Source organism: Lytechinus variegatus, chromosome 9, assembly GCF_018143015.1.
Source record: "Lytechinus variegatus isolate NC3 chromosome 9, Lvar_3.0, whole genome shotgun sequence".
Taxonomy (NCBI): Eukaryota; Metazoa; Echinodermata; class Echinoidea; order Temnopleuroida; family Toxopneustidae; genus Lytechinus; species Lytechinus variegatus.
The window spans coordinates 7,108,694-7,122,792 of record NC_054748.1 but is presented as its reverse complement, the minus strand read 5'-3'; the positions used below and the strand labels follow the sequence as shown (position 1 = coordinate 7,122,792).

General features: G+C 36.3%; 1 protein-coding gene across 1 annotated transcript in view; it reads left to right on the top strand.

Annotated features, from left to right (window-relative positions):
- Positions 1–7,941, top strand: part of LOC121421254 — a 46,605-nt gene extending 38,664 nt beyond the window's left edge. Inside the window, exons 8-9 of the mRNA XM_041615916.1 lie at positions 5,585–5,912; positions 7,680–7,941. Coding sequence (XP_041471850.1) covers positions 5,585–5,912; positions 7,680–7,941 — 590 coding nt within the window. The remainder of the gene's footprint in view (positions 1–5,584; positions 5,913–7,679) is intronic.
- The last annotated feature ends 6,158 nt before the right edge of the window (positions 7,942–14,099 follow it).

The window sequence follows — 14,099 nt, the reverse complement described above, 5'->3', positions numbered from 1 at the left end:
GAATACTTCCTGATTAGCGTGTTTATATTTTTCATATCAACTCTTATGTTTTTAATGAATATTCCAGAAAAAAATGCGAAGTGTTGCAGGCTTTGACTTTTGAAGAACCCCTTTAAAGGTAATGACCTTAAAATGTACACGGCATCACTGTTTAATAATAAACTGATATTTTTAGACTGTGGGATGGTCGTTAAAATTGTGACTTTCCGTGGGGCAGCAAATGCAACCACGGTTCTTGGACATGATAATTTGTAAAAAGTATTATGTGTGAATACATGCAACATGCTGCCATCGCTGAATTCTGTTCCTGAACTCAAAATTGAAATAATAATACGCGAAATTGTACCATTGATTCGACTGGAAACTCCGCCATTCACCCCGTGTGTTAAGGACTTCCGCGAACGCGCGCAAGCGTGTACAATGCATGTACCTCGTTCGCGTTTATTTTATTCGCTGTATAATATACAGGGTTCGCACGTTTTAAACGGTGTGTTTTAAAACATGTTTTAAAACGCGTTTTAAAACACCCGTTTTTTTACAAAAAAAAACGTGTTTTAAAACACCACATAGGCTTGTGTGTTGTACATTTGCATGGATGTGATTTTAGATGGGTTTTTCATACTTTTATTTTTGAAGTGGTGTTCTATTTTCTTCTAACTAATTAAAACTCTTTCTCAACACCACTCTTTTCTCTTCTTTCTCTTTCCCCATTTATTATCCCCTTCTCCATTGCTTTGTCACATTCCTTTCCTACCTGTTCAATTATGTACATCAATCCATATTAAGAATATTCTCAAAAATATCTGAGTGTTGTGCTCACTTTTTAGACAGGGAAAGAAGAAATTAGTCATGACACGAGTTACATTATTTATAGACTCAATTAAGAAATCTTACTGTTAGACCTATACAAAAATCAAAGTCTGCACTGCTTCACTTTTGCAGAGAATGAAGTGCAAGAGCAAAAATTGAAAAAAAAAGGAATGGACGAAGATCGCTGTCACAAAGATCATCACCTTCAAAACCATCCTCTGTATCTTTTTCCCGTTCGATCGCTTGATTGCTTGATTGCTGGTGATACGAATGATGTTTGATCTGGCTCTTGGCGAAATGTAACGTTAGTTTGATCCATTCGGATCTTGCTGGTCGGCCGGGCTCCCGGGCCGGGCTGCAAATCAATCGCAAACTTCTCTGGCTGATCAGTTTCTGCTGCACGAATAGCTATTTTAAGTCCCAGGTAGTCTACACCAGCGAATGAAGCAAAGGCTTAAATTTGTTCCAGCTCTTTACTTGAAAGAAATTATTGGTGGTAAAATGAGTAAAACGTCATTTTCGCTGTCAAAGCACGACGAAGACGAAGACATCTTATCCGCCATCGTCATGATCGTAAACGCAAACAATGTTACATGCATTGTACACGCTTGCGCGCGTTCGCGGAAGTCCTTAACACACGGGGTGAATGGCGGAATATCCATTCGAATCAATGGTACGATTTTGTATATTATTATCAGGAGCAGAATTCAGCGATGGCAACATGTTGCATGTATTCACACATAATATTTTACATATTACCATGTCCAAGAACCGTGGTTGCATTTGCTGCCCCACGGAAATGAAAAACTAGATACATTTTCCTTGCCCATCCCATAGTCTATTTGAAGTAATTGGCCTTTCACTTTTCTCAGTTGTTAAATGTTGAGATCTGCGATCTTTATCTAATTGATCTGTTAAACAACAACTAAACTCCATAATTACTTTACGATAGCCTTGTTTTTATGAACCAATGTTATGAACCAAAGTGTCCATATTTTTATATTTTGAGATCATTGCTCTTTGAAGGCCCTCAGATGTCAAGGGTCAAAACCTCCAATGCTCAACAATACTCTCTTAATTATTCTGAGTATTTAAAAGTTAGTCGTATGTGTCAATCATCTACATGTTACTACTGGCTAATTGCACATCCTGCCTATTTTCAGTCATCGTTTCTTTACTCACGGAGGTTAGGTCATTGAGGAGGTTTGACATAATTTGTGGAATGCATCATTGCAATTTTGCTTTCATCACCTATGTATACTTCCACTTTGAGAGACTTTCAAGTTTTCCTGCCTAGCTTGTAGGTTTCCTTCCTCCGGTCTCCGGAGATCGGCGGCAAGCCGCAGAATTTTGAGTAATTCAGGTTCTTTCTAGATATTGCTGTCGACATTTTTAGGATGTATCTTAAGCACTGTCATGTCAAAGAGGAGGCAGATGATGAGGACAGTGAGCGCGAGAAGAAAATGGACGATGCAAGGATATGGGTGTCATTTCCAGTGAAATCGTTTAGGATGAATGCAGACAGGTTAAGATTCCCAACATGACGTAGAAAGTCCAGGCACTAGCTGCACCAGGAGGAAAGGGCAGGAGGCAAGAAAGTGGGTTGTTAATTTTTCATCTAGAGAGAAAAGCTTGCAGGTTGAGTCTAGGCTTTTCCAAATGGTGACTAGATGATGTTGTGTGGTAAGTAGCTTGGCACGTCGAGTCACCGCTGAGCGAAGATCAGTCGGTAGTGAAGAAGGGCGAATAGTGATGATATTCTGGGGAGCATTGAGAAGTTACTTCATAGGCTGTGTCACGACTTCAATTTGAAAGTAGAATTTTCACCTTAAATAAATTCAGGTTAAACTAAAGTTCAAATACAATTGTGATTATTACTTATTAAAAATCTAAATACCAGGTTTCTTGACCACCCACAATTCACAAATGACTCAAGAATTAGAGAACAGCCATCAAAGTTCCTTTTTTTTATTACAGAATCCTTTTACATTAAATTAGCAAACAGTCTTTCAAAACAGAGCCTCGTACAAAAGTATCATAAATCAATAGAGAAGCACATAGACTAATGCCAAAATGCAACACAAGCTCTTAACCCAAAATTAATGATATGTCGCGAGTGTTCTTTATATAAGAATACTGTCGTATCTGTAATGTGTTCTAAATGTCTCTTCAAACAGTCACTAAGACTTCGAAGGAGGTTTGGAGAATCTTGAAGTTGAAGTATCGATTACAGGCATCTTACCTTTCGGCACCTTACTAATTATTCCTTTCTGACTCGTTCTTTGGCAAATATCGCAACTACGACAAAACCTTACAACATCAGCACAAGTACTGGGCCAAAAGAAGCATGTCAATATTTTCTCTGTCGTTTTCCCAATACCATGATGGCCACTGAGAATTCCCTCATGGGCTAGCTTCTATACTGCCCTCCGATAAACATGTGGTACAACTAATTGTTTTACAGGATTACTAGAAGTCAATGCAGGTTTGAAAATCATATACAACAACCTTCCAATACAAAATACAACCTTGAATTATCATTGGGTCTAGCTTTATATTGATCCCTAGCTTTTCTCACTGTAGGATCTAACACAGTTTCTCTCTTAATATTCTTTGGAGAAACATACGGAATAGCAGATGGCACAACTAAAGGCCGTTGGGGACGTTGAGACTCTCTACCTTGTGACATTATTTGCACAGCCATTCATATAGTAGCACTATTCTTAGTGGTACTCCCCATCAGAATTATCATCCTGAAATATACTACCCTCTAGAGTATTTTCCTGATTCAAACTACATGTATCTTCATTAATATCTATCTGAGCTACACTATTCTCATGACTATCTGTCTGAGCCAAACTACTCTTATGACCAACTACCTGGGTCAAACTACCCATACGACTATCCGGAGTCACACTTTTCTCAGAAACGTCACTTTAAAGAGACCTTCCCTCAGAATTATCACTCTGGGACAATCCTTTCACAGAATCATCTTTGAGGTGAACCATCTTCCCAATTTGGAAGAGGGTTATCTACAGAACGAACATGTTCTATTTCCCCAAGAACAAGATCAAATATTGGTGAAGTAACAGACAAAGCCTCTACAGTTCCAAAAAAGAAAATGGACCTACTGTCTATCCTAGCCATAGGAAATCACCGAAAAGTTCCATCTGTACGAACACACCATCTACTCTTACCAGTGAATTGATCAGTTGCAACTAAGGATTTCATTACAATTACCCTTGAACATCCAGTATCGCGCAGAATACTAACAACCTTGGATCCTACTTTCCCATCTACAACTGGTAATTCGCTCATTAGCTTAGACTTACATGTACAAGTAGCACAACGCACCGACTGAACTTCTCCAATTTCCTGGGAATAGTCTGCAACATTTGCATCAACAACTACAGACGATACTAACAACAGTCCACCCATTCATGTACTATTAAGCTCTGGACTATCAGCTAAACAATGGGGACAGTCAATCTTTCCATTCGTCGCATCACTAAGAGAATTCTTAGTTTTAACCTTGTCTACAACTTGACCTTTGTCTATAAGACCTGCAGCATGTAACCTAACCTTGCAATTAGCAGCAGGTTGACCTATCTTATTACAGGCACAACAGGGTCCAACCTTCTTAGTATATTCATCGACTGAGACTTAGACTCACCATTACTCTTCTTGTTATTATGTTTAGACTTAGCTGCCTCATGACCTTTATGTGGAAATTTCTGTTTCCTATTATCAAAATGTTTGGACCTAACAATCCCCAACTGACCACCATGAGCCTTAACAAAGGTATCAGCTAACTCTACCATTTCCGAAACGGACTAAGGCTTTCTTTCCTTTAGAAAAAGGACCACCTTTCTCAATGAGCTGTTGTTTCAACAACATATCTACTTCAAAGGACCTATGTGTACCAGTTAGCTCAATCCAGCGATCTAAGTAGTGCCCTATTCTGACTATGTACTGACTTGGGGCTTCGCCTACGTCAGGAGACGAAAAACAATTTTTTTTCGAAAATCATCACAGGTTAATTCATAAATAGTCAAAAGTGCCTCTCTGAGTACTTCATACTTCCCAGCCTTATCTATCGGAAGCCTAGAATAAACATCCAATGCTTTTCCCTGCAACAATGCACTAAGTGACCAATTTACCCTAGGCCAACTTTGGATCTCGGCATACTTCTCAAACCGATGAAGGTATGCATCCGTACTATCAGTTCCGTCAATAAATGGAGGAAGTTCGGGGGAAGGTGCTGAACAACAATCGTTACCATTACTAGAATTACTTAAAATTTCGTTTTCCACATGCTAACTTTAACTTTTTCTCAAGAAGCAATGCCTCTTCTTTTTAGCACGCTCACGAAGTAATGTCTCTTCTTTACTATCTTCCCTAGCTTGCTGACGTTCATTACGATTTTTTTTACGATGTACAGTGACCTATACCATGTCTATTGTTAGAGATCTATGTCACAATTGGCTATCCATAATTAAACTACTACTACCACTAAACCACTATACGAAGTTAGAATACGGGACTGGATGATTATAGACCCACAAGAAATGGAGGATTTAAGCAGACGACTTTTGTGATATAAAATTTGGTAAAAACTGATTTGCAAACTCCTACATACACTAAAATAGCCCTAATGATAATGAGAGAATCGTCCTCTTCAAGTTATGCGCCATTCATCTCTGGAACATACTGAGGAATGTTTAAAAACAAATTGGGATTATGAATTAGTAACATTTAAATCCTTTCTTTGCAGAAACGGAAGATGCACTAAGATCAGTTATACAACCAGTACGATCAGCAGCAGAAGCAGCAGGACCATTACAGATACCAGGATCTGCATCTGAGGCAACAGGACCTGCACTAAGACCATCAGGTCTAGTATCTGAAGCTGAAGGATCAACGCCAGGACCTGCTAGATCAGCACCAGGAGCAAAAAAGTATGTGGGACCAGTACCAGAAGCAACACGGCAAGTCACAGAACAAGAGATTGGAGCAGCAGGACCAACACAAGCCCAAACAAGATCAGCAGTAGAAGAAACGAGAAAGGGGTCAAAAAGGTATGTAAAAAAATGTTACTGTTCGACCCCCCCCCCCCAAAAAAAAAGCCTTAATATTAGTATCCGAATGTGGAACCCTTATCTAATGTCTTTATTTCAAGCTAATTATGAATCCCCACTTGTCATGCTTGTACTCGCTTATTCCCTGCTTCCCACAACCTCTCACCCTCTCTCTATCTCACCATTTTTCCATATCTGGCCCTGTATCTCCCTCTCTGTAGGCCTATCTACCGTTACCTCTCCCCTACCTCATTATATATTATCTTGTAACACTATTCTTTCTCTCTAGTCTTTCTCAGTCTTCTAGTCTAGACGAGGATTTTTTCTGAGGAATTATAATTTTTCATAGAGAGTATAGAGAGAGGGTTATTTCAAGACGGAGTAGTAATAAATTGTCAAATGCCCGTAAAATGACAAAGAACAAATGGAGAAGTCGTTGCAGATTTGTCAGTTTATAAGCTGACAACAATGCCAATATGCTGTTTGACCAGAATCAAAGACTAAGATGCTGTTTTGATTCATCAATAAATTTCCGACGAAAACTTCTTTACTCTTTGTCAGGACGAGCATTTCACAAAACATAAACTCTGTTCTTGATTCATCCGTAGATCACTGAACGAAAACTCTCTATTCCTTGAAGGGTAGACCTTCTGCTGCTGTTACCTCAAAACTATTGAACAATGATAATGAAGCTTGCTTTCAATATTTGAGTTGAGATAATTGCCTCAATCACAAATAAAACACAGGGCCCGTGTTCTCAAGTCGTGCTAAATTCAAAATCTAATCTTAAGTTGTGGTTTAACTTTGGATAAAGCTACAATGTAATCGTGACATAAATCTTCAGATTCAATATTATGAGCTATTTCAGTCTTAATCATTCTTAAGTGTATGGGAAGGATAAACAAGATAGTTGTTTTCAGAATATTTAAAGGTCAAGTCCACCCAAGAAAATTGTTGATTTGATTCGATAGAGAAAAATCAAACAAACATAACGCTGCAAGTCTCATCGAAATCGCATGTAAAATAAGAAAGTAATGACATTTTTAAGATTCGCTTTAATATTTTTCACAAAACAGTGATATGCACAACTCATCGATATGCAAATTAGAAATTGAAATATTGTATTATTCGAATAAAAAAATAGTGAGTGATGGACATCATCGACTCTCTAATTTGCATATCGCTGAGTTGTGCATATCACTGTTTTGTGAAAAATAAGCGAAACTTAAAAATGTCATTACTTTCTTACAAATTTGACAATAAGTACCAGCTTAACTTAACCTGAAACTGTTAAAATAATTGTAATTCCACATGTTCAGGGAGAAATAAAAATTTGTTTCACCTGACAAAGAGGAGAAAATTAGATTATTTCATATTTTATAAAACAAGATACAAAAGAAATAGTGAGTGGGTGACGTCATCAGTCTGCCAATTTGAATACCGACCAGGATGTGCTTTGTAAAATTAAGCAAAACTTTAAAATGTCATAAATTTTTTATTTTACATCTGATTTTGAAGAAATTTTTAGTGTTTTGCTAGTTGGATTTTTCTCCTTTTTTTCAAATCAACTTTTTTTGGGGTGGACTTGTCCTTTAAGAATTGGGAAAGAGCACAGTAAACATAAAAAACATACAAAAGTGTACATATGTTAGGGGGTCATGTTTGACTTCCCGTAATGGTAGCAAAAAGTGGGGCTATGTTCTAAATTAAACCCGACTTCAGAATACCGGCTAGTAAATATTAATCAATATTGTTAAAATTTACGCCGATTTTTTCTCTCTTTATCTATAGTGCAAAAATGATTGTAAAGGACATCGTTTTAGTTAAGATAGCTGAAGAGTTTCCGCACTTAAAATACACGAAACTATGTTTGGAACTTGGAGATACTGCTATTGGAGCCAGCAAAAGGCTAGTCAAACACAAACAAGATTACAACGAGGCAGTCATGGAAATTCTAGTGGCGTGGAAGACTCGAACAGGGGGTTATAAGGCTGATTTAGAGAATGTACTTGAAAATATTGAAGCTGGTGGACTCGTAGGTCTTCTTAAGTAGCTTGCTATGTCTGCACATCTTGTAGACAGAACTATCATTGAAACCTGGAGACAACGACAGACTGATGGAATAAAAGATTCGCAAAGGTTAGAATAATTTAGAGAGAGTTCTAATAAAGAAACTGAAAGTCGTGGACTCGTAGATCTTCCTACATAGCTTGCTGAAGAGTTTCCACACATCCTGTGTACGTATATGTTTGGAACTTGGTTACATTGCTAGTGGAGTTGGCAAAAGACGATCTGACTGGTCAAATAGTAAATAGGAACATTCTTGTAAATTGTTAGACAGTAGTTTTATAGAATGTGAAGTACATGGTAATGTGTGTACACGTATTGGTAGAGCAGTCAAACATCCTAAACGCCTTGGACTGTAAATGCATTTTCTGTTATTTGTACATGTAAACATGGTAGAGGGTTGTACATTATGCACTCACTGATTTTGCATTCATGTATGTATTCCATTTATAATAAATATAAATTGAATGGAACTTGAATTGAATTCCTAACCAGGAATCTCGATGAGAAAGAGACTGATACAATCATAACTTCATACAGATTGTAAAATTTTGAGGGCACTGACAAATCCGGAACATTGCTGGTTAGGGTTTGTCGAATCATTTTGAGGTTATCCAGCAATGTCATACCACACTGGATGTATTCGTCGTCTTACTCTGCTTATGAATTGCCAGGTGTGACTCATTTCTTTCCTTGACATTTATTTCTCAGTTCTTTGGCTGTTTAATCTATTACTTAGCATTCTTTGATTCCTCTATTGCAGGAGCTACAGTTTGGCCAGGGAAGTGGGAGTTTATGCAGATTGGCCTCTATAGACAAGGTAGGATATAGTGTGAAGGGTTACTTTACTTGTTTAGATTTGGCAAGTACTCTTCCTATTGACGTTTTGAGAGAAAGGATCTGTTAGCTTCGTGTTTGACTTAAACTTCTTTAAGTTGGTTGGTATGCCTTAGGTTGAAAGTTGAATTACACCTTAATATTTTTTGCACTCTAATCAGATCATAGGGAGTAATGCTCTTTTGAAATGCATATTCTGAACAACAATTTTAAGTCATGTTAAATCACTTGCTTATTTTCATTTTTACTTTTCCTTGTTTGCAGTGTATATAATATCAGCCTGTTTTGTAATCTTTCTAGCTGTTTAAAATTATGAACAACCATTATCATGACATAAAAAGTAATATTGTTTTGTATTGTTATGAATAATGAGACTTGTAAAAGGAAAAAGTTACTGTTACATATATGCAAGTACTGTTTATCATTTACAGATAGCTGTTATTATTGATATATATAACTCTTATTATCAGATTATTGTGGAAATAGTCTCGACTTTGGCCGCGCCCAGTGAGTTTTGGCTTGACGCTGGAAGGCCCTGTGTGAGACCCCTTTATTTGTGGGAGCAGCATTAGACATCATCAATTGATGCTACCTAAGTGAAATAGCAGGGGACTGAAACTACTTCTTTGTGGATTAACTATGTGAGACTTTGTGACAGTTGCTCACTCCTGGGCCAAGGCTCCAAACCTGAAAGTCAACCCTTCCGTCTTTCAATTCAATTCAATTCTTTTCTTGTACATCATTGCCGAACTCTGCTATACTGAATCCTCTTTCCCCACCACCAACCCTAGGTTTGACCTACTAGCAAAGTAGCTAGTAGGTCCATGGTTTGATGAATTCATAAGAGGGGACGTATGCTCGTTAGTATTAAACTCTGATAGTCCTCATCAACATCTTCTTGGACAAGCCTCATGAAGCCTCATGGTGGCGTCAGTTCATTTCCGAACGTTCATTTCCAATGTAAAATTCAACCGTATGTATATCCTTCTTGGACCTTGTAGCTGAATTTTCCTGATTCTTAGTTGTCTTTCTCTACTAAATGGGGAATATTGACCAATATGCATATCATATCTTTGCCATGTTAATGTTTGTAATATTTGATTAATTTGATATGTGTTATTTGAAACATACATATGGCACATTAATTAGCTTCATATTGTTTTTTTATAATTTTGATATTTGAATGATTTGATATTCGTTGTGCAACCAATCTCACATGTGATCTTTGATATTGGATTGATCGGATACATGTATGTATTTAATGTGATGTTCCACAAGTCCTTGATTAATGACAAAGTCCAGGACAGAAAAAAACATCATTGAAATTTTCAAAATCAGATGTAAAATAAGATGGTTATGACGTTTTTAAGTTTCCATTTTTTTTTCACAAAACAGTGATATGCATAACTCATTGACGTGCAAATGAGACTGTCGATAGTGTCCCTCACTCACTGTTTGTTTTGTTTGTTGTTTGAATTATACAAAAAAAAACAGATTTTACAGTAAGGAGCAACTTGACTAAACCATATATTAAATAACCATTTCTGAAATTTCTCGCTAAAAATTCAACGAGCATTATTATTTTTTGCAAAAGCTTATCACTTTCTTCGTGCAATGAAAAAGGGGACAATCACCGATACAAAGAAGCATTGATGGCTAATTGATATTCAATAGCAATAAAAACCAATTACAGGAAGGGATCTCTTTTTGATGATAAATACATGAGACACTGCTAGATATCACTACGCGTACAAAAGTGAATGGAGGAAGGTGTTAGAGGTGTTAGAAATTATTCCACTTCTTCTCCGGTCATCTTCACCCACTTCCTTTTGTTGTGGAATATTCTTCATTACACAATCCACTCATTCCCAACCCCATCTTATGTCTTTCTAATTGATTATTTTATGAACTTGGTTGTTACAATCATGTACATTATTTTTAGTTTGTTTTTTCTAACTTTATGTTCAACTCAGTGATATGGAAATGAGAGTCAATGATGTCACTCACTATTTATTTTGTTTTTTATTGTTTGAATTATACAATATTTCAATTTTTACGAATTTGAAAATTAGGAACCCCTTGCTGGAAGCACAAACTTTTAAAATAATGGAATTCCACGTATTCAGCAGTTCAGGGAGGAATGAAACTTTGTTTCTCATGACAATGAGAAGAAAATTAAAATGTTTAAAAAACAAAAAAATGATATAATACAAAAAGAAATATAAAGAGCGGGTGATGTCATCGGTCCCCTAATTTGCATACCAAAAATGGGTGTGCATAAAACGGTTATGAGAAATTAAGCGAAACTTTAAAATGTTATAACTTTATTTAACATCCGATTTTAATTACATTTTCACTGTTTGATTTTTGTCTTTATGTTCAAATCAGATTCTTGTTGGGGTGGACTTGTCCTTTAAGCTTCCTTGGTTGATATTTAGATTTTGGCCATGCAGGCCAAGAGTGTAAGTTGTGATTGTATATACACCGATGCCTTTTTATTCATTTAATGTTGCTGTCACTGACTACTTGAACTTATAATGTCCATTCAAACTCAATACTGTACAATCATATGATGATGTAGTTCGTATAGAACCGGTATCAATTAAAAAAAAAACGAACCTTGAAATTTTTGGATGAGCTGTAAAAATTATGTGTATAAAATTAGAGATTATAAATGCTCTGTCTTCTTTCTCTTCATCAGAAGAAGCAAATCAAAAAAAAAAAAAAGACTGGGCAATAACATGTACGTTATGCCAACATGGCCAATATGCTCTGTCTGCTTTTTCTTCATCAGAAGAAATTAAAAGAAAGTACATGACTGAGCAATTACATATCTGGGGCCCGTTGCATAAAACTTTTTACCTGAGAAAACTCAGGTTGTTTTTACCGGAGTTTTTGTCCTGTTTTAAAGTCAATGGCAGAAATCAGACTAACCTTAGCTTTCCCTTTTTAACAGGTAAAAAGTTTAATAATATATTTATATTGCGCACATATCCACCTTGTTAGGTGCTCAAGGCGATCCTATATTACCCGGCTAAGCTAGGCGTTCATAGCGCACACAACTTTTTAAGGAATTACTTCCTACCGGTACCCATTTACCTCACCTGGGTTGAGTGCAGCACAATGTGGATCAGTTTCTTGCCGAAGGAAATTACGCCATGGCTGGGATTCGAACCCACGACCCTCTGTTTCGAAGTCGGAAAAGTCGGAAGACTTATCCACTGGGCCACAACGCTCCGTTTTATGCAACGGGCCCCTGGTGTTCAAATATCGAATATTATTTTTTACATGTCTTTATGTTAATTCGAAAGGTATATCTACCTTATGAGATAATCCATGACTGTAAATGCGGTTTGACCATTTTTTTTTATTGATTTAGGCCTAAGCATTATATATCCAGAATAAATGGTGAATGGAAAACAATTTTGCTCGATTTCTTTTGATGAGACTCAAACGTTTCTGAACATGTATATTTCTCTTTTATGACAAAAAAAAAATAAAGAATCTAGGGCCCATCTTACAAAGAGTTACGATTGATCCGATCAATCGCAACTATGGAAAGCCGGCAAAGTCAGCATATAAAATGCATGTTTGTTTAAACAAATTGCGAGATATGAATGTATATCTATAAATTCTTTGATTTTTTGACTATTTGGCGTGTTCTCCTTGTTCACAGAGGACATTTTGCAAATTTCCGGTAGAAGAAATAATGACACTGATGGATTTCCATAGAATTACAATTGATTGGATCAATCATAACACTTTGTAAGACAGGGCCCTAATGAAATAAATGTGCTTCAAAAGGGTGATTATGTCTTTTTTATCATTTAAATGGAAGCAGTTTTAAAGCTCAACAAAAACTCTGTAGCAATACATGCATTTCAATATTATATTTCCAACAAATCTACTCACCACACCAGTTCATCCAATGAATGAGATCCACCATTTTCAATTCAATTCAATTCAATTATTTATTTTCCACTTTCAATTTCATATTTACAATTATAATTCAATTGACATAGTAACATATTACAATCACATTTGAAGTACATACAAAAAAATAAATTACATTCTAAAATTACAATAGACAATCATCAGATCGAGATATATAAATATTTGAAAGGGAGGGAGGGCCAACTAAAAAGCAGAGCTTGTAAAATGTAGGCCCCCCCTTATTGTTTTAATTACTTTTTTATAGCAACTGAATTGCCTTTTTTGTAAAAAACGAAATAAAACAAACAAACAAAAAACGTAACAATATTTACATTATGGAATATATACATTATTATACAAATCATATGCATCATATTTTAAAAAATATATATATGAATCATTCACAGTATATACAAATTATTAAAGGTTTTCCACTTAACACTGAAGGCCTAATTTGAAATTGATGAATTGAATATTTAGTAATAATTCAGGAGAAATAATTTAAGTCGTTTTTTGAACATTTGTATAGAATTGCATTGTTTTATATCAATTGTAAATGAATTCCATAGTTTAGGACCCATAAATATAAACGTTTTTTGAGCAAATGATGTCCTGTTCAATGGCAAATGAAAAGAGTTTGCTTGGCGAGTGAAGTGACTATGAATCGAACTATTTTCAAAGGGAGGAGGGCGCTATACGTGTTCGATCGGGAAGCGAATAACTTTGAGCTTTAAAAAGTTAACTCGTGGTTGGTCATACTGTATCTTCATCACTACTAAGGTCAAGTCCGTGGTTATTGCAAAAATCTCAACAATGAAAAATGAACATGTTGCGCTATCATGTCCGCAGAAAAAAAAGGACAAATTAAGATTTATTGTGGCTGTCATCGAGCGATTTGTGTTGCGAATCTACTGTTCAGGGGGAGGGTGATCCATTGTTCCACTGGGATAGTATGACGTCACGGATCGACACCATGCAGGGCCAACAGACATGTGTGTTCACAGATGATTATCCAAGCGTATAAAAGTCCAAAGACGAAGTTATAACGAAGTTATATGGCGCAGATAATCTACCAGATCATAACTCTGTACCAGATTGAAGAGCGCCAACTCAACTCCAACACCAACTTATAACGCCAAACATATTGTTACGAAATTTATATAAGGGGGATTGGAAATTATTAAATCACTAAAGTGTAGGCTCTCACAGATCTCATTGAGTTCACAAGTGTTCGTTTTCTCCCCTCTCACTGTCTCTGTATAAAAGTTCTCACTTCAATTCCTTCAGTTCTCTCAGAACGTAAATCAACTATCCGCACATCTATTCTCTCAAAAGTGGGGAACAGCAAAGTGAAACAATCAGAGCTGACTTTTA